We start from the raw sequence: 27,581 nt of genomic DNA on the forward strand, positions 1-27,581 counted from the left end.
ACTGCTAGCTGCCCATATATAGGCGAACCCAACCACCGTGAACATAAATGTTTCCAACACCAATGCCGACGATGCTCTCAGCATGCTCAGTGAGGACAAAGAAAAATTGTGTCACTATTATTAGGAAGGCGGCCAGGAAGAACGTGCCTTTCAACCTAATGATATAGAAAAACGAAATGACTAACCTTCGTTGTGAATTGAGTATGATAGATGTGCTTACAAGCTCCCCACTCTTGAAGTAGTCCAAGCAGGCCACTTAAAATAATGTTCGCAGTTTGTTAGGGAAAATTGATGATTTTTTTTTATTTCAAAGATCAGTCTTGACATTCTACCCGCCCATTCACACGGTAAAAAAAAGGTAATTTAAATGATTCCAGTGAAAAATAAGGCTAATGACGAATATTTAGCACATGTGAAACCAAACTAGAACATGATTAGAATCACGAACGCTAATCACAGGGCCTTTTCACACGTGAATCTTGAATCATCATTGTAATGTTGATTGCAATTCGCCCTTAGAATCATCGGACCTTTCACATGGAAAACTCGTACCATAATTTGAATGAAATTTAACTGGAATTCACCTCCGGAGTACAATTTCAATTTATGATTGTGATGAGCGTTCGTGATTCTGGTTTTGTTTCACACGTGCTAAAAATTCGTTATTAGCCTCACTTTTTTACTGGAATCATCATTCAAATTACGATTATTTACCGTGTGAAAGGGCGGACAATCACGATTACAATAGCAATCATCATTACAATGATGATTCATGATTCACGTGGGTGGAAAGGCCCTTCCTCTCACTGAAACTTGGGGCCTTTTCACATGTGAATCTAGAATCATCATGATGATTGTTATTGTTTTGGAGATTACAAGAATTGTATATAAGAATTTATGAATGATTTGAAACACCCAAAAGACTTACCAATAGTTCCCCTATCAAGGATAAGTGTTACGAATGGAAAAGTGCATTTAAATATTGTTGTGATAAACTTGCTCCTATTAAGGAATGTCGGGTAATTTACAGACGAGATTTTTTTGAAGAAAGAATATGATACCATGAAACTTCCATATTTACATATATAATATTGCCTTATTCGAAATTCGGTTATTAAGCAAATACGAATTAAAAATATTTTGATTCACTGTCTAATAGATAGCAAGAAGAGTAAGAAATCATTGTAGGGATTTAAAAAATACAGGTAGAGAAAAAAAGAATCTAACCGACCTTCAAATTTCGATAGTGATAAATTTACGATTTTTTTTTCGAGAAAATTGGAAAACAAATAGCATTTTTTTAATTCAATCATGATCATGGAATCATCCAACCAGTATCCATCCTTTTACGTTCATACCAATTACTCCTGAAAGCACTTTAAAAATCTTTCTCTCTTGTCTGATCAGAGTAGCCTTGATATTCTAGGCTTTGATACTACTTTACTTCGCATTTCAGCTCCTTTCATTTATGAATTTTTAAATGACTTCTTTAACGCAAGTTTGATATCTGGAATGTTACCTAATTTTTGGAAAATCTCAAGAACTACTATAGGTTTACGAGGGTAAAGATGACACAAATTACATTTATAATAAAACCGATTTCTATTGTATGTCATATCGCTAAATTAATGGAAAAGGAAGTTTGATTCAAATTCTTATTTTTATTTACAGACAAACGATCTCATTAATATTGACCAATAAGCCTTCTTGCCAAATAACCTAACTAATACTTGTTCACACAGAATTATTGATGATTGATACGAATCTTTTAATGAAAAGGTAAAAGTTAGTGCATGTTTTCTTGATAATTCTAAATGTCTTGATTGTATCGACAATAACCTATTACTTTTTAGAATTAACAATAAGGGCATGTTTGACACTGAGCTCCTTTGGTTTAAAAGCTTTCTTTCAGACAGAAAACAAGCACTTTTCTCAAGGTAAACATTCTAAAACAAAATGAATATCTATAGGAATTCCTCCAGGTACTACATGTACATTATTTTAGGTCCCTCTCTTTTTTATAAGTGATATTACAGATTGTTTAAAGAATTGTACATGTAAAATATACGCTAATAATGTGGTAATATATGTGTCTCATAAAGATATCAGTGCCATATTATCCAAGCTTCAAGCAGATTTGAATTATATGAATGAATGGTATTACTGTAGCAGATTAAGGATTAATGCAAAAAAGGTAATGTTATAATGTTGACCGATAATATTAGAAATAATATTGGTTTTATATTGAAGGTGTATATTAATAATGAAATAATTAACGTACAAAGTATAAGATACCTAAGCATCAAGATTACAAACTATGCTGGGATGCTCATATCAAATATTTAATTAAATATTCAAGTAATAAGATATTTACACTATTAAAAATTGTTTTGAATGAAATATATAAATATACTATAAAACTAACTTTTGATTATTCTTCTTCCGTATGGACAAACTGCTCTTTACATCGTAGGAATACACTTTCACCCTTTCAGTGACAGGCAATTTTGATTATTATGTAAATGGCCTTAGCATGGCCTTTCTACCTCTTTTTTATCATCGCCTTTATATTGTTAATATGGGTGGTCGCCTCCTGCCCCCTGTAGCACTACCTCTGATTGTAATACCAATTAATAGCGTTTTATACTGTGGTCATATCGTCTTTACTCATCGCAAAAATGATGAATCAATCCACATCTCTCATTATATATATATATATATATATAAAATGATATATACTCCTGAAGAAGACGGAGGTCCGTCGAAAATTCGAGTAAATAAAAGCTATATCATGTATATTGACATTGAAAGCATCACCATTTATCTTCAGCATATTTTGTTACTATATATATATATATATATTTATATAACATGAGTGAGGTGCATCATGCTTGGCGACAGCATTGTAGGAAGTGAAGCCAAAGCATTTTACGTGCGTTTCTGTCACACTCTTTACTCAGCATGCCTAGTATAATGTCCCGACAATTAGATAAATACCGTTATACTGTACATCGATTTAGAAAAAAAAAGAATCATGTACACATTGTTTGATGAACAATTCGTTCCATCGCTGGTGGAAAACTTATGAAACATGGACATTAAAGATAACATCAGTTCAGTATCAGAGACTAACGTCACGATCTCGGAAACAGTATGTATGTATATAAATACATATTACACATATTATTATAGATATACTTATCCTCTGCAGCAATTTCATCGATTTAAAAAAAAACTCACTGTGATGACATAAATAACACAACATTGAATGTAACACGCCTATAAAGTACTTTTAGCAGGATAAATATATTCAGCTCGGATCCTGGCATGACCGCACACGGAATTATGCACTCTGTCCACTCTTGGGGAAAATTCAACAAGAGGTCCAAGACTCAGTTGCTAGGCGCATTGCATAAGCTTTTGCATCCTACTAGCTAATCATTTAACACCTGGGTGGAGAATGGCAATATGTGGATGAACGCCTTGCCAAAGGACTCTGCGGTGGGATACGACCATCGCGCGACCCATTGATCACTGATCCAGAGTCAGAACTGCCATACTAAGATGCTTTTAAGATTCCAAGTCGAATGTCAAATCTAAAGATTTTGAAAATCATGCACAACTTCCAAAATGTACTTCTTGATGAAACATAATCAAATTTAGCCAGATTAAGTTCAGACTTTCTACGGTGGTAATTTTTTTCTATAAAGTAAGATATGTGTTGACAGAAGTATCCTGCTACAACGGCCATTTTCCCCTTGCAGACAGCCTTGAAACTATTCATAATCATGATGATTATTTTACAAAATAACAACCCTCGTATGTAAATGACATCATAATAGGCATGTAGGCTGGACAACCACATTAAATAAACAAATTTGTGTTTCATTATCGGATACAAAACAATATGACGATGACGACGACAACAGTAGTTGTGACAAAGACGATGAACAGAAATAAATAATAGTCTAAGATACGAGCAACATGCTGCCAATCGTTTTTGTTCCGTTCCAACATCGAACGCGTGCTGATTGAGGTTCTCCTCTGCCAAGCAGATGCCTGGGTAGTTGGCTCACAGTGCTCGTCGTTGACGTCGGCAACGCGGGAATCGGAATGCAGCCGAAGCGACTCGCCGTTCTTCGATGACGACGAGGTTTGTTGAGAGTCCATCTTGATCTCGCCCAAGAAGTCAGGGTGTGGCTCCTGAACGGAAAAGACACTATTCTGGATGGGTAAAGCAAAGTCATGAGATTTATTAACCGTTGCAATGTATTCAAAAGCCGACGCTATCCGACGTTCATTTGTATTCAAGGCAGCCAAAGAGTACGTTATTTTACACTAAAATGGAATTCTTGGCTATTTTCACCAATATCATTTATAATGAAACCATCAATGTGCTACATGTAAAGGTTATCAGACTCACTTAAACATGCCTAAATGACACTGAGGTCTTACACTCATACTTCGGATGATCGGGTGATTTACACATCTTCTTGATATAAGCCTGCATGTACTATTCACTCATAATATTTGTCATCATTAGGATAACCTCTTCCCCCTCTTCCACAATGATCTAGATAAATCGGTGTTTCATATTTGGCTTTGGCCTTTCTTATGGTGCTAACAGTGCTAGGGATAAAAAAAAAACTTTTCCTGTTTACCATCCTTGTTCTTGTAGTTATGGTAGTCAACCCTTTGCATATTGATAACAACGCAGCCCCCCCCCCCTCCCGGCCAAAGTTGCATGATAACCTGGTATATAAAACCTTTGTTCCCGTATTTATGAATACCTTCAGATTAGAATGGCGTTTCAATAACTTCTCTTTTGCCCTCTTCAGGAAGCAAATTTTGCGCAGAAACCCGGGGACGACCTTATCCCCCTTCTGATGGTAGAAACGAAGAATTACAATGCTCGTGGCAAGAACGAAGCAGTTCGTCAGGATCATGTAAACAAAGAACATTCCTGGGTCAAAGATTGAAAAAATTGAAATAACAAGAGTTAATATTTATTTTATGAGATTGTCATGTGATAAAAAGTTGATGAAAGAAATAATTATCAATATGAAGAAAAAACAGTTTTAATAAATTTAATCATCCAAAACGTGTTCGCGTATTTTGATACAATGAAATAGCAATGAAAAGCAAGAAGATAGCATTTTAGGGCCTCTAATGTATTGAGATATCATACCTAGAAGAGGCAGTTCATCGCCAAGAGGCGGCATGATACCACCAATGAGTTGCTGAAACAAAATGGCGGCCAGAAGGTTGGAAACGGCAAACTGGAGACGTTCTCCTGATTCCGGGGGCAGTAGAAAAACAAGGCAGTTAACGAAGGCGAGCAAGCCACTGGGGAGGACGATGTTAAGGACATAGAATCCATAAGCTCTCTCAAGAGTTAGACTGTAGATGATTTGAGAATAAGGAATCTTGCAGCAAGCGAATGTTACATTTCTTTCCTCGCCACTCACGCCACGCAGCGACCAGACGCCATTTTGAAGGAATATGTCCTGTGATGAAGGGAATGGACAAATTTTAAAAGGGTTCGATTTCTCTGTTCTCAAATGCTGGTTAATATTGGAATGTTGTGGTTAATTAAAATATTATGTTGTTTGTAATCACTTTTGTTATTAATTATAAAGTCATTTCATCATAACTAGCATTGTACGTGGACGTCTCATAGTGCAGTCACTATCTATAGCACTTCATTTTTTACAGTGTGATTAATACCACAACTATTATCAATTTCAATACCTGATTAGCATCTTCGTTGGTTGGAAGTGTAAGCTCAATGCCACTCGAATCATAAGCCCATGACATGTAGGTCATCTGGCAATTCTGGAAATCGAAAGGAAAGTATCGAACCCCAACCATGCAAGCACTGGTGGTGATGATGGGAGTGAACCACGTGATATTGCCGTCATAACTCAGGATGACGTCAGCGTCGAATTCGCTGATGTAGTCCGTGTTAACACTGCAATCATAGAGAGAAGTGTAATTTAAAAGGGAAATGTAATACATTAGGATAGGGTATCTATGGATCATAAGTTCTAAATAAATGTAATCAGCTACGCCGTGGCTTTCAGTCGATCTGCTATCCCTTTAACCATTCTCTTCTTGAAATTGAAACTGTCGAGGTTTTACCAATATTGCACATCACAGCCAATACCATGAAAACTACTCAAAGGTCTACACGGGACTATTTAACATTTTTGATAACAATAAAGTTGGCGCTACGCAGTCAGTCGGCAAGCCCTGAAAAAGTAGCTTCTTTTATCATGTTTATCCAAGTGATATTCATGACTAGAGGGTTTTTGAATTGTTAATGAGCTTGGTGCAAACCAAAAAACCTCTTTTTATTCGGCCATTTATGCTCTATTTATGCTCTACATATTGACCAAATTTCATGTTTTGGTATCTTTGTAAAGAAGAAGAAGAGTCATTCTTTCAGGTCATGTATTTGGATTTTTAAAAGAATGTTGTAATATAAGGAAAACTTTTGATACGAATTTGATATAAAACATGAAACAAAATATTTTTTTCATGCAACAAAAGTTGTTGTTTTCACACTTAATTTATGTTTGAGCACAAACGATTTTCAAATAATGATAAAGCTGAAGATCTAAGCTTTAATATCTATGATATAATTTTTATAAGAGGATGTATTTTAGCTGGGTCTGCAGCCAGCTTTTCATAGGCCAAGTACATTCAGCAGCTCAAAAACAAGAAAACTGCGCTCTGATTGGTCATAGAGACCACAAACCCACGCAAATTTCAATATTCCCCACACAATGCACACTGGGCCTCTGCAAGGTCACACTCACCACACTGTTAGAAAATTTATCCTTAAACTAAAAGAAGTTCCTGCAGCAAAGTCTCGAGAACACCTGTAATCTTACCAGATTGCGTAATCTTACAGGAAATTGGTATTTGGTGTGTGTAATCTTACAAATTTCCTTAAATAAAACACTCTTTTCCCCTTTTTCTAACAGACCTGTTCTGTTAAATTGCAGAAAAATTCCTGTTTCATGAATTTAAAGAATGATTCTGGTATTACTTTCTGCAAAATCTTCTTTTATTTTTCTGTAAAATCAGGGTTTTTTTTAACAGTGCATGTGGTAATCTCTTCAAATTACCCGCGCCTGTTGTTGTGAAAACATCATTCAGCCAATCAGAACTCTGGACTTTATGTTACTCAGAAATTTTAGAAATCTCGTCTTGCATCTTAATGGAAAAGTCTGGCTGCTGACCCATCTAAAAGATGCCACATATCAAGAGTGACATTGTAAGAAAGTATAGAGTTTGAGCTTTCTGATGATATAAATAATGTCTGTGCCTACAACACAAAATGTTGCACAATTTGCAAGTGAATACCGAAAAAGAAAATTCTGTTTGATGCATCTTTTCGGGTAATTTTTGTTTTACTTATTTATCAAAATATCTTATTCAAAAGAAATGACCAAAATAAAAGAGTAACATTTACTCTTCCCCATGACTTGGATAAAGCTTTCCCATTTGCTCATTAACACAGGTGCTTGCCGACTGACTGTACGTCCTGTAGGCATTCCCCCCCCCTGAAATTTCAACGACATGGCGGGAACTTCTTCCGGTATAAGGGGGGGGGGATGTGCAAGGGTGAGCGTCAGTATTCAATGTCCTGCTCCAACAGGGACGAGACGAGAACAACCAGAGCAATGGAATCGGTGAACCAATCAAGGTTCTTGGTTAGGGACGATGGAGGGATTAAAAAAACCCAGCAAATCATGCTGTGATTTTCTCTGAAAAATTACCAACAAGTAGGCCTTCTTTTTATGGGGCTCACAGGATGTAATTATTCAATGCATAATTAATATCAAACATTCTAAATTCTTACTTTTCTATGAGGGCGATATCAGGTTTCCAGATTGCATCTTTATTGTACGTGATCGTTTCCAGTCCATCATAATCATCAGGGTCCCATTGTAAAAACTCATCACGCCAATCCTCCAGTCATAAATTAAAAATTGAATGAAAGTAAAAGTACGCTAAAATTATGAAAAATTGAAATTAAATCTATGCTATAAGCAAGCCAGGGATTGACTGGCTGCTCAGCCTTGGTTTGACATCCGGTTACTATGACAGTGTTAATGAACCAAAATCGTATGTTCTTTAAACCTTTTAAAGTTGAAACGGGCACCAGATAAAATATTATTTTTTTGTTTATTATTTAATGCATTACGGTATTTCCTTTGATTTCATTTGAGAAATGGAACTATTAGCACTGAAGTATAGCTTATACTAAAATCATTTTCTTTATTGGCCACCCTTTTTCAAAGTAAAATCGAAATTTGTGTGTCAACTGTTAGTGAAAAATAAAAGGGGGAAAATACAAAGGTGAATTAGAAATATAGACAAGCAATACAAAGTGAAGGTAAAAAATGGTAAGGACTACTCTGCCATTTGACATAGTGGGTGTGTACTAAATTATTAGGAATTTGTTTTTTGCGAGGTAATAGTGTATCTAAAAATCGCTTAGAGTTAGACATGTTGGATATATCGCTCCGAAGGATTTAGCACTCTAAATTTTACCCAGTATGTATCTATCCATGCTGATGTATTGCCAATTTTTTGGCTTTATTTTTTTTCTCTCAAGATATACTCACCTCTCTTCTCCATCCGTTAATCTGAACATGCTGTTTTCTTTCATCCTTAAAGAACAAAAAAAAAAATAGAAAAAAATACTTCTAAGTCTAATGCGAGTTTCTGAAAGGAAATACAGTATGTCTTCTTAAAGGAAAAGTCCACCCCAACAACAACTTGATTTGAATAAAAAGAGAAAAATTCAACAAGCATAACATTGAAAATTTCATCAAAATCGGATGTACATGTAAAATAAGAAAGTTATGGCATTCCAAAGTTTCGCTTATTTTCAACAAAATAGTTATATGAACGAGCCAGTTACATCCAAATGAGAGAGTTGATGACATCACTCACTCACTATTTCTTTTGTATTTTATTATATGAAATATGAAATATTGTTATTTTCTCGTCATTGACATGTGAAATGAAGTTTCATTCCTCCCTGAACATGTGGAATTCCATTATTTTAACATTTGGTGCTTCACGCAAGGAGGTACTAATCGTCAAATTCTTAAAAATTGAAATATTATATAATTCAAACAATAAAAAACAAAAGAAATAGTGAGTGAGTGACATCACCGACTCTCTCATTTGGATGTAACTGGCTCGTTCATATAAATATTTTGTTGAAAATAAGTGAAACTTTGAAATGTCATAACTTTCTTATTTTACATCTGATTTTGATGAAATTTTCAGCATTGTGCTTGTGTGATTTTTCTATATTGATTCAAATTAACATTTTTCTGAGGTGGACTTCACCTTTAAACATGTTCTGGATAGTAGATAAGAGCAAAGTTTCCCCCAAAGTAAGATCACACCAACAGACTTGTAATCGGTTAAAAATCTCAAATCAAACAAAAAAGGGCATATTGGGTACCCTTTTAAATCTAATATACAAGAAGATGCGCTGATGACCGGGCGGCGAGTTTTCAGCCAATTTCGCCCGGGCACAGACCGGAGTTGGGGGGATCGCTTGGTCGCCGCTCAAGATCTAGCGCGGAGTTAAAATTCTGGCGGCGCCTGCTCACTTTTCACACGCCGCCCGAAATACGCACGGCGCCCGGTTGGTCGCCGTCTGGGCGCCGACGCAATTGAGCGGTCGACGTCGACCGATTTAGGTCGAAAATTTAACTCCTTGGATCAACAACTGTCGAGCGGTCTTCGGCCGGTCACCGGCAGCTGGCCCGTCAGAGATCGGTCGATGATCTCGCAGCGAATTCAAGATCAGACGGACGATCACCTAAAAATAGACCGGTGACCGGTGGTGGGCCGCCCGGGAAACGTGGGTCGTCAGCCGATCACTGCTCGGACGCCAAACAGATAATGTTCCCCGATTTGACCCAGATTTGGCCTTGAGTAATGGGTAATCGACCGGACACTGTTCGGCCTCCGCGAAGTATTTTTACAGCCCGCTGCACTTCTAAAAAAAATCGTTCGGCGATTCCTAAATTCAAGCGGCGCCGGTCATGCCTGAGCAGGCTACTAATCGGTCGGTCGCCGCTCTGAATTGTGACTTGAGCCTAGCTTGTATAAATATTACGAAAAAAGGTCTAGTAAGTTGTCTGTCGATAGATGATATGCGGTCATGGATGTTAAATATTAAGTTGAAATTAAATGAAAATAAAACAGGGTTATTGATTATTAGTTCTAAATCACAAAGTCATTTCATTTAGGACCGCACTATACATATGGGGACTCCTTAATTAAAGCTTTGTCATCGGTTCTAAATCTCGGTGTTGTATTTGATGAAAATACGTCCATGGATGCACATGTAAAGAAAATATGTCAATCAGTATACTATAATATTCATAATGTTAACAGCATTAGGAAAGTCCTTGACCATAAATGTGTTGCTATGCCTATACACTTATCTGTACCATATCGATTATATGTTGGAAACGCTCTACTTTTGAATGTAACCTCACGTAATGTCAATAAACTTCAGTATGCTCAGAATACAGCTGCCAGGGTTTTAACTTCTCTCTGGAGTAATTTGCCGTTGAATTTAAGAATTATATCATCTAGACCTTCAAATCTAAACTGAAGTCTTATCTTTTTAAACACTTTGACACTCATCCAAACCCTCTCATTTTTTCTTTTCTTGTGCGCCTCGGAATAGAATACTTCTAGATATAACTATAATTTTTAGATAATTTAAATTTAAATCAATTTTTTAATGATAATTATTATTACCGCTCTTATGTAATGTTCTTGCAAGTATTTTGACTTATTTATTTATGTATTCATTTCCAGGTAAGATAATAAACAAGAAAGACTACGGAATGGGTCAAATCAGCAATTAATCAAAACAAAAATGGTTGGTCTATTGGTTGAATTTTGAGAGTTGAAAAGAATTTTTGTATATGACATTTCTAATGTTTGTGTGTGGGTTTAACAAAAACAAAAACTGAAAAGTAGAACAACTAATCAGAAAATCAATCAATCAGGATTCATACCCAAAGTACATGTATATTCAAGGAAAAGACTTCTTATACATCAACTGAATTTAGGCTACCGTACAAGGAATTGAGAAGGGTAATTAAATCATTTAATTTAAATATAACATAAATATACAGTAAATATAAAGAATGGGAACGTATGGCAAAACATTAGAAATCAAATAATCAATCAAGAATCAAACACACATTCAGAGAAAAGGTCTATGACATGAACTGTGTTAATAGCTATACACGGAATGGGGAATGGCAATTAACTCTATGAAGGTGTAAGAGATAAATTCAGTAGATTGGAATACGTATGCCAAGAAAACCAGATAATCAATTAATCAAGATACATACCACCAAATGTGAGATATTAAATGTAATAACAAAAAGAATAAAAAAAATCTAAGACATTATTGGAAGCCTATGCAAGGAGAGACAATTCAGATACTATAAATGAAAGCACACAATTATTAAAAATGGTACAAGCGCAATTAGGGTATGGGTTATTCAAGGCGGAAAATTCGGTATGAGTTAAAAAAGGAAGGGATTGGTGCTAACAAATTAGTATGCTTCTTCGAGGGGAGGTAATTCAAAGAGGACATCTCGTAATACATTAAATGAGAAATTCATTGAAATTCATTAAGGGACAAGTCCACCCCAACAAAAACTTGATTTGAATAAAAAGAGAAAAATACAACAAGCATAACACTGAAAATGTCATCAAAATCGGATGTAAAATAAGAAAGTTATGGCATTTTAAAGTTTCGCTAAATTTCACAAAACAGTTATATGTACATTCTGGTCGGTATGCAAATGAGGAAATGATTTCATCACTCACTCATTATTTCTTTTGTATCTTATTATATGAAATATGAAATATTTTCATTTTCTCGTCATTGTCATGTGAAATGAAGTTTCATTCCTCCCTGAAAACGTGAAATTCCATTATTTTAACATGTTGTGCTTCAGGCAAGGAGGTCCTAATCGTCAAATTCGTAAAAATTGAAATATTGTATACAAACAATAAAAAACAAAAGAAATAGTGAGTGAGTGACATCATCGACTCTCTCATTTGGATGTAACTGGCTCGTTGATATAACTATTTTGTTAAAAATAAGCGAAACTTTGAAATGTCATAACTTCTCTTATTTTACATCCGATTTTGATGAAATTTTCAGCATTGTGCTTGTCTGATTTTTCTCTATTGATTCAAATCAACATTTTTCTGAGGTGGACTTGACCTTTAAATAATGGTCTTCACGCATTACAATTTAAAGATAATTGCATGCAGATCATATTCACGCTATTCCACTATTTAAAAAAAATATATGGAGAGTAGATATCCTAAGTTTAAAGCAGATACGAACCAATAGCGCCATCTCGAGTCCTCAACTACTAATACCTGGCCAGTGTCATGACCCGTAATGCTAATGTAGTCTAGCAATATAGACCCACTTGAATAGTAACATGTTAATTAAATACTCAATACATCTATACCGCAATAATTATGTTACCAAGTAGCAAAGCATTTTAGTTTCTGTTTACAAATATAATTATAGGTCAATTAATTATCTGTATTATTAGTTGATATCTGAAAACGTATATATTGAGACTATTTATTTATAACACACATTCATTGATTATGAGAGATCACACACAGTTCACTCCACCTTTAAGGACGTTCCACACTTATGTTTGTGCGCATCATGATCTGCGCATATTTTACACTCTGCGCGCTGACGTCACAATGGATGAACTGGTGATTTAATCAGCTGGAGGTGATGTGAGCTGATTTTTCTTCTAATCTGCACTAACTGCAGATCCGATGTGTTATTTTATGAAGCCAATAAAATGGAATTATTCCATTGACCATTTTTTAAAATCCTCTACAATTTCAAAGTAGTTTCTCTGTAGTGCTGCAAAGTATGATGAATATGACCCCGAGTTTTGAATAAATGGAAAAGTGGTTCGGAATTTTTTTCACATAGATACTGCTTTGGGCGCGTTTTCGGGTGTTTTAAGAAGCAAATTTTCTCTAATGAGAGTGCTGATAGTTTGAAAACAAGCACATGAACCCATATTTTTTTAATGTTTGCTCCGCTTAGGTATACCTTCCTCTACAACTTTGCAAAGTTTGGTGAAATGACATGGGTTTTGAATAAAGTGCAGCATTTCTTTTACTTCTCAGGTTTGTTATTGAAATTTGACATTTTTGAGGTTGAGTATCTTTCCTGCAATTTCTAAAAACTGAGAGTGTTGTTAGACTTAAATGAGCAAAAAATTGACAGCAATATAGATAGATTATCCATCTTACGGATACAATTATTAATCATATTGCAAAATTTGATGAAATTTTCATGGACTTTGACTGAGTAACAAGAATTTAAACTTGTTGTGATCTCGTGAGGTCTAAAAATGCCAAATTCTTTTGGATGCGCAATTCTTAAGAACATCATCTATTTTGGGTTAACTTTGAAGCTCTATAAAAAAAATCAAGCACATGGACCCATACTAATATTTGCATATTTGGAATATTCAGGTGCTTAAGTATCTATGTGCGAAGTGTGATGAAAATGGCATGGATTTTCAGAGCTATTTGCATTTTAGAGGGTATTAAGAGACTTTTGCATGTTTTCGGCGCATTTTTGGACGATTTTCAAGCCAACTTGCTACACTTGGGACACCAATAGTTTAAAAACGAGCACATGGACCCCATAATTTTAGTATTTTAATGTCTTCAGAATATATTCTTCTACAAATCTGGAGAGTATGATGAAAATGACTTTTTTTAATGTTTGGGGGCAAAACCTACGGAACCATTCGCATTTTAGACGGTATTATTAGACTTTTGCACGATCTGGTCGCATTTTGGGCGATTTTCATGCCAACTCGCATCACTTTGGACACTCATAGTTAAAAAACGAGCACATGGACCCCATATTTTTAACTTCCCTACACCTTCGATATGCATTCCTCTACAATTTAGCCGAATTTGATGAAAATGACATGGATTTTGAAAAAAGTGCAGCTTACAAAATACTTTTTTAATTCTTGAGTAGATTCACGTCTTTGAAGATTTGTTTTTTCCGAGTTTTTGCACCATTCTTGCCAAATGAGGGCGCTGCTGACTCCAAATAGATATAGTTTTACTACATGTAATTAAAAGACTTTCTCTTACTTTGGTATACACTTTTCTATATCTTCAAAATTTGATGAAGTTTGATGCGGTATCCACTGAGTAAATATGATTTAAACTCATTTGGTGAATTCGTGTGGTCTAAGAGAGGCATAATTCTCTTGATTGCGCAAGATTACATATCAATCAAATACGGCGACTTTGAAGACCCGTAGAAAAAAAATAAGCACCTACATTATTTTTTGCATTTTCATAATGCATAGATAACTCTGCAAAATTTGGTGAAAATTATATGGACTTCATTTTAACTGTGGAACGTCCTTAAAAGAGCTATAATGCTCTTCGAAGAATCGGCTTTGAACAGGTCGCTTTAAACGTGCGTATTTTCGTGGCGTCATGAGGTGGGATAGGGCACGGCTAGAGTTAGAGTTGCTATTCACTCGTGTGTATTCTGGACATTAACAAGACTGATATTCATGACAACAAAAGAAAACCAATATATTTTTCTCGACTTAGATTAACAAATTTTGTTTACAAGTGGAACTTTTTGTTAAAAACTTGTTGATAATGCTTGTTTTTTATGAGAGCTTTAGGAATTTATGATAATAATAGTGGGCTTTCCCAGACGGTCAGACGTAGTCCAGCTCTCACTCTTACTTTCTGTCTCATTCCTGCCGACGAGTGAGTTCGATCTGCCTTTTCGTCTGGGCCTCTGATGATTGACAATGTCTTTACTAGTTCATTCAAACGAAGTGAAAGATAAATAATCGGGTAATCTACCTGAGATTTCAAAATGACTGAAGACTAAAAACAAATAAATGAAATGGATATGAATAGTCATATCTACCGTACTCCTCCGCAGGAATTAGCCTCTTAAGTGCCTACCAAATGGGCACTTGAAAGGCTAATTTCAGCGGAAACGTACGGTAGATAAATATATTAAATGAATTGAAAATTTATATGTATCGTATCAAAAAAGTGAAACTATGAATACAATTATTGAAATAATCATAATTATCATAAATATTTTGATACAATATTAAAATTGATTCTTTTTTGTGAGAAAAAAAGTGCTCCTAGCTGCTGGCATGCACATTCAATGGCTCGATCTAGAAAGTGACGACGATTCCGGGTGGTTGTTTCATTTATGATCAGCTTTAAGAACAATGGCTATCCTTTCTTAGGAACCGAATCCATGCCAATGGAAATCTGGTGTGTATCACTTCAGGACCAGTCATTCTTGTGGCTCTTATACGAACAGCGTTATGGTCCGGGGCTACCGGCTGCCCAGCTGGGATACGTGCATGCAGGTGCATGAAAGCTTCGCAGCGAGCTGACCACCGGCTGACCAGAAAAATCCCAGCTAACGTCATATTTTGTTGGTTGAAAACAAAAAATTTAACGTTGTATAGTTAATGTAATTGTGATTCTTCTTTCTTTAGTTTGGCCGGACTGATGATGAGATATTTTGCTTTTTTTAAACAAAAATAAAGTCAGTTTTGGATAGAATTTGATAGATAACATGGTCACGGTCCGTGTTCTTACGGAGTTGGTAGGCCTCTTTGAAACTCATTTTAAATACATCATATTCAACAAATTGTGTTAACACGTAGTTTTATCTTAATAATATTTCATCATGCATGCTCTTGTTCAGCAATTTTCTGTGTTTATCATTGTGAGGCTTTGTGGGATGTGTTGAATGTCTTGGCCTGGATGAGTAGCCAGCACGTAGCATTTGTATGACATGGGATCTCTGCTCTCCTAGGTTAGACACTTAATGACGTCATCCTCAAACCCTCGAGAACGACCCGTAGATTTCGGCTTCTTTTCAATCTGAGAGGCGTTTATAAAACCATTTTTAAATTGATTGTCATATATCTTTTTGATCACTAAAATATAGCATTGCCCTGTTCATACTTCAATCTTTAATTTGATAAATTCATCATATTTTCTGATTGGCAATCAATGTCAAATTTAAGGACGGGGAAAACGTTGGTCCCTACACACAAGTCTATGTTTGCCTCTGAGAGATGCTCCAAAATCTTTAAAATACATGGAAACAAGTAAATCTTAGATAATTTAATCTTGAAAGTTGATGATTGATGACGAGTATAATGAAATGGTTGAAAATTATTATATATGGATTATACGTGTAGTAGCTGTTTCGTGTACAATGCATGCGAAATGCACTTTAAAGAAATCTTAGTATATATCTGTTCTGGAAATCCTTTTGTGTGTGGGGTTGTGTTCATCTCTTTCAATTGTTCTTTCAGTCTCTTTCTACCCCTCAAACATTCAACATTTCTCTCTGCCTCTCCCCATCTCACTGTCTGGTATTCATACTCTTCCCCGTTTCCTCGACCTTCTCTCTCTCTCCCTCCCCTTTTTTGTTTTTCTCTCTCTCCTCTATAGCCCCCTCTTCCTTTACAAACAACCCTCCTTTCGTCATTTCTCCCAAGCAATTCCTTTATCTCTCTTACACTCCTTATCTTCTGCGTCTTGATCCTCACTTTACCCTCGTCCTTTCCACAAATCTCCACTCTCCCATTTTTGTCATTCTATCTTTCTCATATCCATCTCAATTATCTACATCTCTTCCTATATCTGTTAAAGTGAAGTTATCTTTGTCATATTCTATTTAATAAAAAAACGAGAATACTTACGAATGCAATAACCTGAGAGATTAGAACTCGGAATGAAACAGCCACAGTATCTGCGTTATTCTTGACTGGCCTGATGGAAGGTGACCCGTAATTCCTCATGAGCTGATCAGAAAGCATCTTGGCTGCACTTTCGTTTTTGCTCACGCAGTTCACTAAAATGAATGGACCGATGGAAATTAATTTAGAAAAAAGAGATTATCGTGATGATAAAAACAAGAAAAACGCCGACGTTCTTGGTGATGATATCGATAACATTTATACAAGAATTATACTAACACTGACCGAATAACCATATTGTATTTTGTATGATGATGACGACGATGAAGATACAAAAATAATAACCATATATATATATATATATAAATATATATATATATATATATATATATATAAATATATATATATATATATATATATATACGCACACACACACCCTCACACACACAAAGTGTCAAACGTTAAAGGGGAATGAAACCTTTGGAACAAATAGGCTTGTGTAGAAACAGAAAAATCAACGAATAAGAATAAAGAAAGTTTGAGAAAAATCGGACAAATAATGAGAAAGTTATGAGCATTTGAATATTGCAATCACTAATGCTATGGAGATCCTCAAATTGGCAATGCGACAAGGATGTGTGATGTCACTGATGAACAACTTTCCCTTTGGTGGACTATAAAATACCCTCAAAATGTCTCTTTTTGCTTTTTCTTATGATGATACAAACTCTTTATCCATGATGTATTCTTAAAAAATATGTATTACATGCCCTCATGTAGAAAGAACACATGATCTATGGTTAGATGTGATAAAAGAGGCAATTCAAGTGAAATATATACTAAAGTAATGGGGAGAGTTGTTCACAAGTGACATCACACATCTTTGTCGCATTGCCAATTTGCTATCTCCATAGCAATAGTGATCGCAATATTCAAATGCTCATAACTTTCTCATTATTTGTTCGATTTTTCTCAAACTTTTGTTGATCTGTTTCTTTGATTTTTCTGTTTTCACACAAGCTATCTTGTCCCAATGGTTTCATTCTCCTTTAATATTAACAAGTTTAAATTGCCGCTAATGGCATATTTTTTCTTCGTCTAAAAGAACGACTGCATCATGACTATCTTGTGTCTTCTTAAACAGTTTGTTTAATCACTTGTACAGGAGTTATACAGTGCGTATAAAAAAAAGTTTACACTTTGAAAAAACCCTGGGAATTAAAAAATATACAACATGTGGGTAATTTTTTCACATATAATCTTGGGTTTGGGTCTCATCTATCCAATGAAAGTAAAAGTTTTGACAGAATGTTACACTTGAGTGAGCACTGTCCAATTTTGTAACGCTCGCAGAAATCTGTTTGGGCAGAAATGCTTGTTTTCACGCTGTGTCAAGGAGAAAGGGCGAAATCAAACTTACCCTGCGAAACATTTCTCACACATTTCCCTTGCACTCTTAGTCAATTGAAATAAAACGGATACATTCAAGCATTTTGTAACAATTTTGCTACCCAAATTGAAATTTCAGCACTTAGTAAGCACAACCTTTACCCTTTTTGTGCCAGCTGGATCTGAGGACATAACTGAATCTGAACAAAAGTTTATATCAGACATCTCCAGCATTTTTTCACTAAGTTTCTATCATTTAAAGTGGCTTTACATTTAATTTTTCATTTAATACTTGTTTCTCCACACCTTTCCCAAGCTTGACAATGGTTAACAAAATGAAAATCAAGCCTAAGCTATTTCATGTAAATCACGGTTCAGTGTAAAGCAAATATCGTCACGATGGCCCTCGGTGTGTGGGAGAGTGGGGTGGGGCGCAATGCACTCTTCGAAGTGTTTTGGGCAAGGAAACAAGTTAAAAAGATATCTTCAAATCAATTTTACTAGCTAAATTCCATGTGTTCTTCATGATTAAGGTCTACTTTTATTCGCATAACTATTTCAAAGTTTTGCGCAAATAATTTTTCACTAACTTTTCAAAAGTAAGTGGTGCTCAGTCGTGCGGAAATATTTTTCGACAGTAATATCTTCATTTGCTTAAATGGATCTTAACCAATGTGAAAATGAGAAAAAATCTTCAGGATATTACAAATGTATAATTTTACATGACTTTTTCTAAGTGTAAACTTTTTTTTTGATACGCACTGTATATATAGGTGGATTTGGGCCCATCAAAAGCTCGACGACCAAAGGAAGTATAGGGTTAAGAAAAGGAAAGGAAATGAAATAGTTTTTATTTTTATTTTTAAATAAAGAATACTATAATAAAATCTGCCAAAAATTATGTGCTCATTCTAAAAAGATCAGTAAAAAAAAAAGATGCAGATCCTAGAATAACGAAGCTTGTACAGCAGATTATGTAAGAGGGTCTTGTACCCCCAAGAAACCAAAAATCTCATAACATTGCCGCCCATGCATACAATGAATAAACCATCATTATATTATATTCTCTTTAACTGCTTGCAGAATTTCACGACGGATAGATAATGGATCTCAAATAATTTCTCTTTAATCCTAACGCGAAATTGGTTAAATTTCAATTTCAAATTCCACTTTGAGCAAAATAATAAGCTTGATATACACTTGCACCCCCATTTCGTTCATAATGCCCCAGAGCCTTCATGGAAATTAAATGAATTATTCATTGTCATGCATTATTAATTTTAAGGACAATCAGCACCGCTCAATATTCGAAAATTTGTATTAGTATACACCTACAACATTTAAAGCAGTCAATACTTTTCCCCTTTCCGTTACCGTTACCATGACAACAAAAATGGTTGCGTGCCTGCATGTATAGACAAATTCCTAGTAGTATTGTAATTATTGATAGACTATTATCATCAATTATTTTTATCAATTTCATATATTTTTAAACATTACCCATACATGACTATAAATGAATCTCCGTCAGAAATATAAGAGCATGGTATTTGATAGGTTACTGCTGAGCGAACGTCTATTGATATACGTCATGAATGTCTAGTAAGTAAGCTTATGTTATTCCGTTACAGACACTTAACTTTCATACACTTATGACTACCATGCTTGCTGCGCTGCAGATGCAGAACATCAGCACCTCAACCTACCTCTTGTACGCCATAGAAAGTGGATACCAGCAATTTGGGAGAACGGAGAGGGGGACACTCCATGCAAAATCCCACGTCATGCCATCGACTTTTTATTGAGATATTTCATTCATCATGTTTATCGGCAGCTACAACATTGTAACACAGTTTTAGCCCAATAAGCTGAGGGAATCTTTAAATGCTAGCTTCTCATGAAAAGGTATTGACCAACCTGCGTTTATGATTATGCATTATACAACTCATACAAAGTTTCTTGTAATTTGATTGGTTGAAAGCCATTCAATATTTTATATTTTATATTACATTTTATTTTCCATTGCACGGCGACCGTGCATTTTTTATTTTTCCATGGCACGGTTGAGCTTTCTCCTTGAGTGTGTACCACTAAGCATGTGTGTATACGTATATTTTGTATGTGTGTGTTTTCGCGCATCGAAGTAAGCGCATCAACAAGGCTGGCTAACTGTGCGCACTGAGATTCATAAATCAAAGGGCGTCATAAAAGAATAAAAACAATTAACTGCTTTCATAAAACTGAAAATATTTTCAGAAAAAAGGAAGTGTCAGACAAAGGCAATATTTGTCTGAACTCCATCTGCTTTTGTTGGTTTTTTTCTTATCTATTGTCAAATTACAAAATCTAGAAAATTCGTCGTATAAACCAAATGATGCATGCCTTTATTCGTCCATTATGCAACCTATCCACTCTCGTTGAGGCTGTGTTCACCCCATTGTACTCAGCCTAACGGCTTCGTGCAATGGATTGGACAGAGCCTCAACTCGCGTGAGGATAGACCGCCTAATGAACTCATGTGCATGCATCATTTGTATATTATAATCCATTATAACGGATACTGATATGGATAGTCAACGATGATTTCAAGGTAATTCTGTTTGAAGGACCCGCTTAATTTATATTACCCCGCTATTTCAATTGACAAGTGAGAGTAGACCTATACTAAACCCCTCAAAAAAGTTTTGCAACTCAGTTTTTGGGGATGATATCTTTTTGGTTAAGGAAGTATAAAATATTAAACTGGTATCATTGGAAAGCTGAATTATTCCTCTTTACAATGACATGCCATTTGCTGTGATTATGTAATCATGGAATATGCAGTCACCCTGAACATTGAGAAAAGTCAGAAGTAAAATGTTGCAAAAGTATCCATTTCTATAGAATTTCCACCATGCAGATGACAATGAATGCACTCGGTCCATCCTCGAAACAATTGGAAATTCGCTATTGGAAACGACGCATTTTGCAACATTTCGTTTCTAACATTGCTGCGTGTTATCATGTCTGTGTATTTCATGATAATACTAGCATTACAAATGACACATGATTGTAAAGAAGGATAATCATGCTTTCTAAAGATATCACTTTTACACATGATGATGGCACATTAAGAAATTTATTAGCACTCAAACTTGCAGTTTGAGTTGCAGAACTCAAACATGACATGACAACGAATTTTGCAACATTTCATTTTTTACATTGCTGCATATTGATCATGTCTGTGCATTTCATGATAATACTAGCATTACAAATGACACATGATCGTAAAGAGGAATAATAATACTTTCCAATGATACCACTTTTCTATATGATGATGGCACACTAAGAAATTTATTAGCACTCAAACTTGAGTTGCAGAACTTTTTTTAGGGGTTTATAATCATAATGACAATTATCACCGACGCATTTCATTCTATTGAAAGTATCGTGAATTACAGCATGCATAAAGAATTCCAGTTCGTAGCATGTACTACGGAGACACTATACAACTCAAGTAAAATACAACAACATTGTTGCAAGCCTGCATGAGTCACTGATTTTCATTAAATGGATGGCCCTGGCTGAAAATATTTATATCTAAATAAATAGAGTAATATTCGCAGAGCGAAATGGTAAAAATTTCATCAATTTTTGATAACAAATAACGATATTATTGAATTTTAAAGTTAATCAATATTTTGTGAATGCATGCAGTTACATGCACATCGTCATGAATATTCATTAGGTGAACTGATGATGACACATCCCCACTTCCCTTTTTCTTATGTTATTACAATTGAAATCATAATTGTTTCATTTTTTCATACATGTGTAAATGATGTATCTCCATTACGATGAAATAAGTTGCAGCAATAAAAATAACTATTGCACTTAATCATTTGTCAATCCAGTTGTTTTAGCTCTTGGTAGACAAAATTTGAATAACCTAATTTCATATATTAAAATACAAATGAACAAGTTGCGATTTGACATCATCAGCCCATCTAATGAATATTCATAAAGACATGCCCAGAACTGTTTCATTGGAATAGCGCAAATCTTTAAAAATTCAATAACGTCGTTATTTGTAATCCGATTTTGATCAAACTTTCAGCATTTTTTAAATGAATTTTACTCTATTTATTGAGACATAAAGATCTCCAGCCTGGACCATCCCTTGAACAACATGCAGCAACACACTGTACCATTGCTTTGCTCTGACACACGACCCGTGTGGTCCAGTGGTTAGAGCATTGGACTCATAATCGCAAGGTTGTGAGTTCGAATCCCACCTATGCCATTGTCTCCACTTTGATAAAAAGGCCCAAGAGTGATATCTGTCGTCTATTACATCAGTCTCTATGACTGATTAACCTAGACGTAAAATGTTTCCAAGGTAATTGGTTATATACCAGTTTGACGTTTACCAGCAAAAATGCTGTCCTGCCGAGTTCCTACGAGAGTTACCACAAATAGAAAATAGAAACAGAATAATACCATGCCTACTGGTTTTCCTAACTCATAAGGGGTTAGGGAATGAGATTACTTGAGGAGAGGTAGCCTATGCATTTACTTTGCGAAAACTCTCTACAATGCATCGATTCCTATAAAAATGCGATTAAAATCACAATGGAGAGCTGCTGAGAGCTAGGCTTTTGTCGAAAGTTGGTGGACTGGGACAGCAGATCATCCGAAGATTAGCACCAGAAGAACAATTGCAATTATGTCGTTGTCCAGAGTCAAGAGATTCCGATGCTGTCCGGTCCATCAACTTTCGACCAAATCCTCTCAACTCTTCATTGCGATTTGACTTGCATTTTCAAAGGAATTGGAAATTAATAGCATTATTCTTGAATCAAATCAAGTGACCATTTTTCTCGGATTGTGAATGTCGTCCTTCTCCTCCGATTACTACGAGCGACACTCCCTTATTCCATATGATGATTAGCTGTCTTTAGGATTAGTGTCTCTCTTTATGTTTCATGATTAGCCAACCTTCTTGGGATTAACTTAGATTTCGGATTAATGACGAGTTCAAAATAGCGACACTTATGTCATTCAGTGAAAAGTTGACTTTAAGAGTAATGTTGATTGGTATTATTTTCAGCAGCAGCAGCAGCAGCTAACAGCAGTTTAATAGTAGTTGTTGCCGTGGTGGTAGGAGTAGTAGTGGTAGCAGCCAATTAGAATTCTTAGTAGTATAGTAGTAGCAGTAGTGCTGAAAGTAGTAGTAGTAGTAGTAGTAATAGAAGTAGAAGAAGTAGTAGAAGTAGTAGAAGTAGTAGTAGTCGTCGTCGTTGTTGTCGTAGCAGTAGTAGTATATAGTAGTAGTAGTAGTAGCAGTAGTAGTAGTAGTAGGTGGAGGAGAAGGAGAAATAGTATTGGTAGTAGTAGTTAGAAGTAGCAGCAGAAGTAGTAGGAGTAGTAGTAGTCGTCGTCGTCGTAGTAGTAGTGAGGAGAAGTAGTAGTGGTAGTAGTAGTCAGAAGAAGCAGTAGAAATAGTATTAGTATTAGTATTAGTATTAGTATTAGTAGTAGTAGTAGTAGTAGTAGTAGTAGTAGTAGTAGTAGTAGTAGTAGTAGTAGTAGTAGTAGTAGTAGAAGTAGTAGTAGTAGCAGCAGCAGCAGTAGCAGCAGGAATATGAGTAGTATTGGTAGTGGTCTAGTAGTTTAGGAAAAAGACGAAGAAAATGAAATCGATAACAAAACCAATATGTTAGTGTAAGTGTGTGTTAATGTTGCGTGTGTTGATACAGTACAAAAAAATCAATCTTGACCATCATAGATCACGGTTTACCTTGAAGTTAAGATTTGAAAATAATGTTGTGTCACCATGGACCTATTACAATCAACGAAACCAACTTGAAACCGATCGACAACATTATGCCCTTATTCCATATATGGTAATACCTTAATGTTAACTTCCTCTGTTGCTCCCATTGGCTGCTGAACCATTTTGACTACGGTAATTAAGTGAAATGAGTGCATGCAAATCATAATGAGATTTTAATGGAGGCAACCTTAATATTGTCGATCCGTTTTAAGTCGGTTTCTTTGGTGCGATTATAGCATGGCCAAGTCTTGATTTCAAGGTCATCCGATCAACATGATCGATATGTTTTGGTTTACTGTATTAACTCATGCAACACTAACACACACTTTTTTTTAAACAAGTGCACACCTAGTTACCAATAATGCATATAGCATTTCCATTTACTTGAAAGCAGGATAAAAGAGCACTGTAGACGAAATGCCTAGCTCACGGGCAAAGGTGCCGCGGCCGGGATCGAACCCCTGACTTTACATGTATAGCCAGGCCCCTTAGACCACTCGGCCACGGCACCTTGCTATAATACACACAATAACATTGATTTTGCTATCGATTTCGTTTCCTTCGTCTTTTTCCTCTACAAGAGTAGGTTGTGACCGCCCCATGTGACATGTCATGTAGTGAACAAAAAATAAAAGAAGGGGTAAGTGGACATGAAGAAAATTATTTCGGCCGTCCTAGCTCCCCTATCGAAATACCCTAGCCATTGCCACCACTGCTGCTATCACAATTGTCACTTCTATATCATGTAACCGTTGCTCATGCAAAAAATTATTGCATAGAACTACAACTTCTTCCATGCATGTAACTATTAAGAATAATAGAATTATACTTCTTCAACTACAATGATACAAATCTTCGTAAGTGTGGGCATCTTTCTGCGTTCAAAGAAAAACAAATATAATGTCTATTAACAAATATTGAATGTGCCCTTCAATCATTTACTAGGGCATCACCATACGCCATTAGGGGACAATTCGAATAGAATTGATCAATGTTTAGGCAACAAATTACAATTCTAATTTAACAACAAAGAAATTTTACTTCCAATATTATATGATTTTACGTTTACAAATACATACCGTGAATGACCCCTGTTAACGCAATTACCAATATCACGATGAAGAGATGGTATTCCTTTGTAAAATTCCACATAGTTATGCCACAGATTGAGAATGTCCAATATCGAGATATCAGCTATATATCAAACTAATATGTTGGTGGTTGAACCTTTATTTGCCTTATGTAGTAATTATCGACACAATCGAATTGATTCTGTAATCAGCGATATGGAGGTATAGACATGGTCAGTATACATGCGTTCAGTTTATTATATACGACCACATTGTGAGTGTGTGCTTATATCTTTGATCGCAAGCTCATAGATCTCGGCCTTTTATAGGGATTCGACAACAGAGGGCGGAATGGGAAAAGTAATGTCACTATTCTATATTCATCTAGGATTGAATTATAACCTCGCCATATACATCTTTCTTTTTTTTGCAGGAGTTTCTGCACTTTATTCATAAATCAATAGCAAATGAAAAAAACTTTATACAATAACAATGACGTACATGTACATGAGTACATTTTTTCGTGACAATCGAGAAGATAATGTGTAAGACTGAAAAGTGCATAAATAAAGCATGTAAAATCCCGGTGTAAAATGGTAAGTTGGGTGAAAATGCAGGGGCCAGCTATAATATGCAGGTAACTGCTTGAAACAATAACAGCCATGAGGGAGGGCTACATGGGAACCGTAATAGGATATAAATCTATTGTGATAAAATGACGTTACGAAATAGTGTTTAGAGAAGTAGTGGGGAGAGATTAGATAAAAAGTAAAAAAAAAACGTGCGAGATAGTGCAAGTGCATGGGTGAGTGTAGGTTATACATCTAAGTATAATTAGAAATAACAAACTTTTTCAATGAAGCTATGCTTCAAGCATATATTTGCTTATATAGTTTGCCTCTGCATTTTCACCATTAAGTTGTTTTTGTTTTCTATATTGTATTTATGTCCTTCTCCAGTCACTATGAGATTTTCACTTGGTTATATGTACTTTATGCCATATAATGATTATGTCTCACGCATTGTAAATTTGTTTTGTATATTATATTCCAGTAAATGAAAATCCTGCAAAAAAAGAAAGAAACTGTTTAAAGTTATGTTGCAAGGCATTCCAAATATCTGGACCATGGTGGCGTATTGTCTTATGAGTGAGCAATATTCTGGGGTTGGTTAAATGGATATCTGTTTTATGACGCGTTGGATACGTATGTTATATGTATGTCTTTGTTATAAATAAAAATATTGCGAAATGCAATTGGAATAGTATTTGTAGAAAATTTAAAAATAAATATGGCTATTTGGTATGTGTTAATATCTTCAATTTTCAATGTCCTTAACTTGTGAAATATTGGATTAGTGTGTGCAATAAAATGGAAATGCGTACAGATGCGAAGTGTTTTTTTTTTAAGACGGAATATTGTTTCTATTCTCGACTTACTACTTTACCCCTAAACAATGTTGCAGTAAAATAGATGGGATAAGATGAACGAATTATAAAGCATAAACAATTACTTTTTTGAGATATTATATTATAATCTACATAAGATCCCTATCCCTCCGGATGTCAACATACAAATAATACGAATGTGTAATGATGATGCATACGTGATGTATGTCTATTCCATTAATGATATCACACTAGACGACTTGATTTCAAACAACCTAACCCCTCATCAACATTGATACCTTCGTTTCAAATCACTAGTGGCTACATAATTCAAATGGGATTGAATCATCCCTTAGGACCCCCCCCCCCCTCCTCGAAACATCCACGAATAAATCCTACATCCATATCTTTATACAAATGAATGAAACAATGGGTAGAATATTAAACAACACTATACAACATGTATAATTAGACAGTCCTCTCCTAGATTAAATGTAACGTAATCATGATAATCTGGCGTAATTAATCTGCAAAAATATACCATTCATACACATAGTAGACTGTGAAGAAAATGACACAAGACACAAAGAGATTGTGTACTGAGATGCTTTCATGAAATAATAATTGTAATATATTTCCATGCTCTTTTTTTACTTTTATATTAGAAAGAGTGAAGGCAAGAGTGATGAATGGTATGGAGGTATGAGGGGTCCAATAATCATGGTTGAATTATTGAGCGACAGAGAAATATATAATAATATAAGAGAAATCAATATTCATATTTGGGGGCATGCATGTATAAATATAGGATAGACAAGTAGATACATATATATATTCTTCATGCGTAGCAGATTATCCCCCCGTGACACACATATGCATCCTTACACACAGAGAAACAAAGGAAATGTATAAATATATAAAATTGTAATTCATTTCAATTTTCATTTTCAAATGTTTATTTTTCCGCTGGTAACAACGAAGAGCGATTAGTTTTCTCCCTTTTATCGATCATTTTGCTAATAACATGAGTAATACAGTGGTTGTTCATAAAAAAAGGTCGACAC

The 27,581-nt window shown here is 35.2% G+C and overlaps 1 protein-coding gene across 1 annotated transcript; it reads right to left on the reverse strand.

The window, feature by feature from the left end:
• Window positions 1-2,863: 2,863 nt before the first annotated feature.
• LOC121408899 (neuronal acetylcholine receptor subunit alpha-9-like) lies at window positions 2,864-25,399 on the reverse strand. Its single transcript, XM_041600604.1, has 8 exons — window positions 25,140-25,399; window positions 16,860-17,011; window positions 8,640-8,684; window positions 7,871-7,980; window positions 5,752-5,971; window positions 5,189-5,507; window positions 4,791-4,963; window positions 2,864-4,224 (listed from the first exon to the last, which is right to left on the reverse strand). The coding sequence occupies exons 1-8, from the start codon at window positions 25,210-25,212 to the stop codon at window positions 3,889-3,891; spliced, it is 1,428 nt and encodes a 475-aa protein (XP_041456538.1). The 5' UTR covers window positions 25,213-25,399; the 3' UTR covers window positions 2,864-3,888.
• Between the last annotated feature and the right edge of the window lie 2,182 nt (window positions 25,400-27,581).

The sequence above is a fragment of the Lytechinus variegatus genome, chromosome 2, assembly GCF_018143015.1.
Source record: "Lytechinus variegatus isolate NC3 chromosome 2, Lvar_3.0, whole genome shotgun sequence".
Taxonomy (NCBI): Eukaryota; Metazoa; Echinodermata; class Echinoidea; order Temnopleuroida; family Toxopneustidae; genus Lytechinus; species Lytechinus variegatus.

Excerpts from the sequence above, each read along its gene's own strand:
- LOC121408899 (XM_041600604.1), bottom strand. The coding sequence starts at position 25,212 with ATGTGGAATTTTACAAAGGAATACCATCTCTTCATCGTGATATTGGTA. Across the intron at positions 8,685-16,859 it reads TCTCTCAGGTTATTGCATTC|GATGAAAGAAAACAGCATGT; the intron begins GTAAGTATTCTC and ends TTGTTCTTTAAG. Across the intron at positions 7,981-8,639 it reads TTAACGGATGGAGAAGAGAG|GATTGGCGTGATGAGTTTTT; the intron begins GTGAGTATATCT and ends TTATGACTGGAG.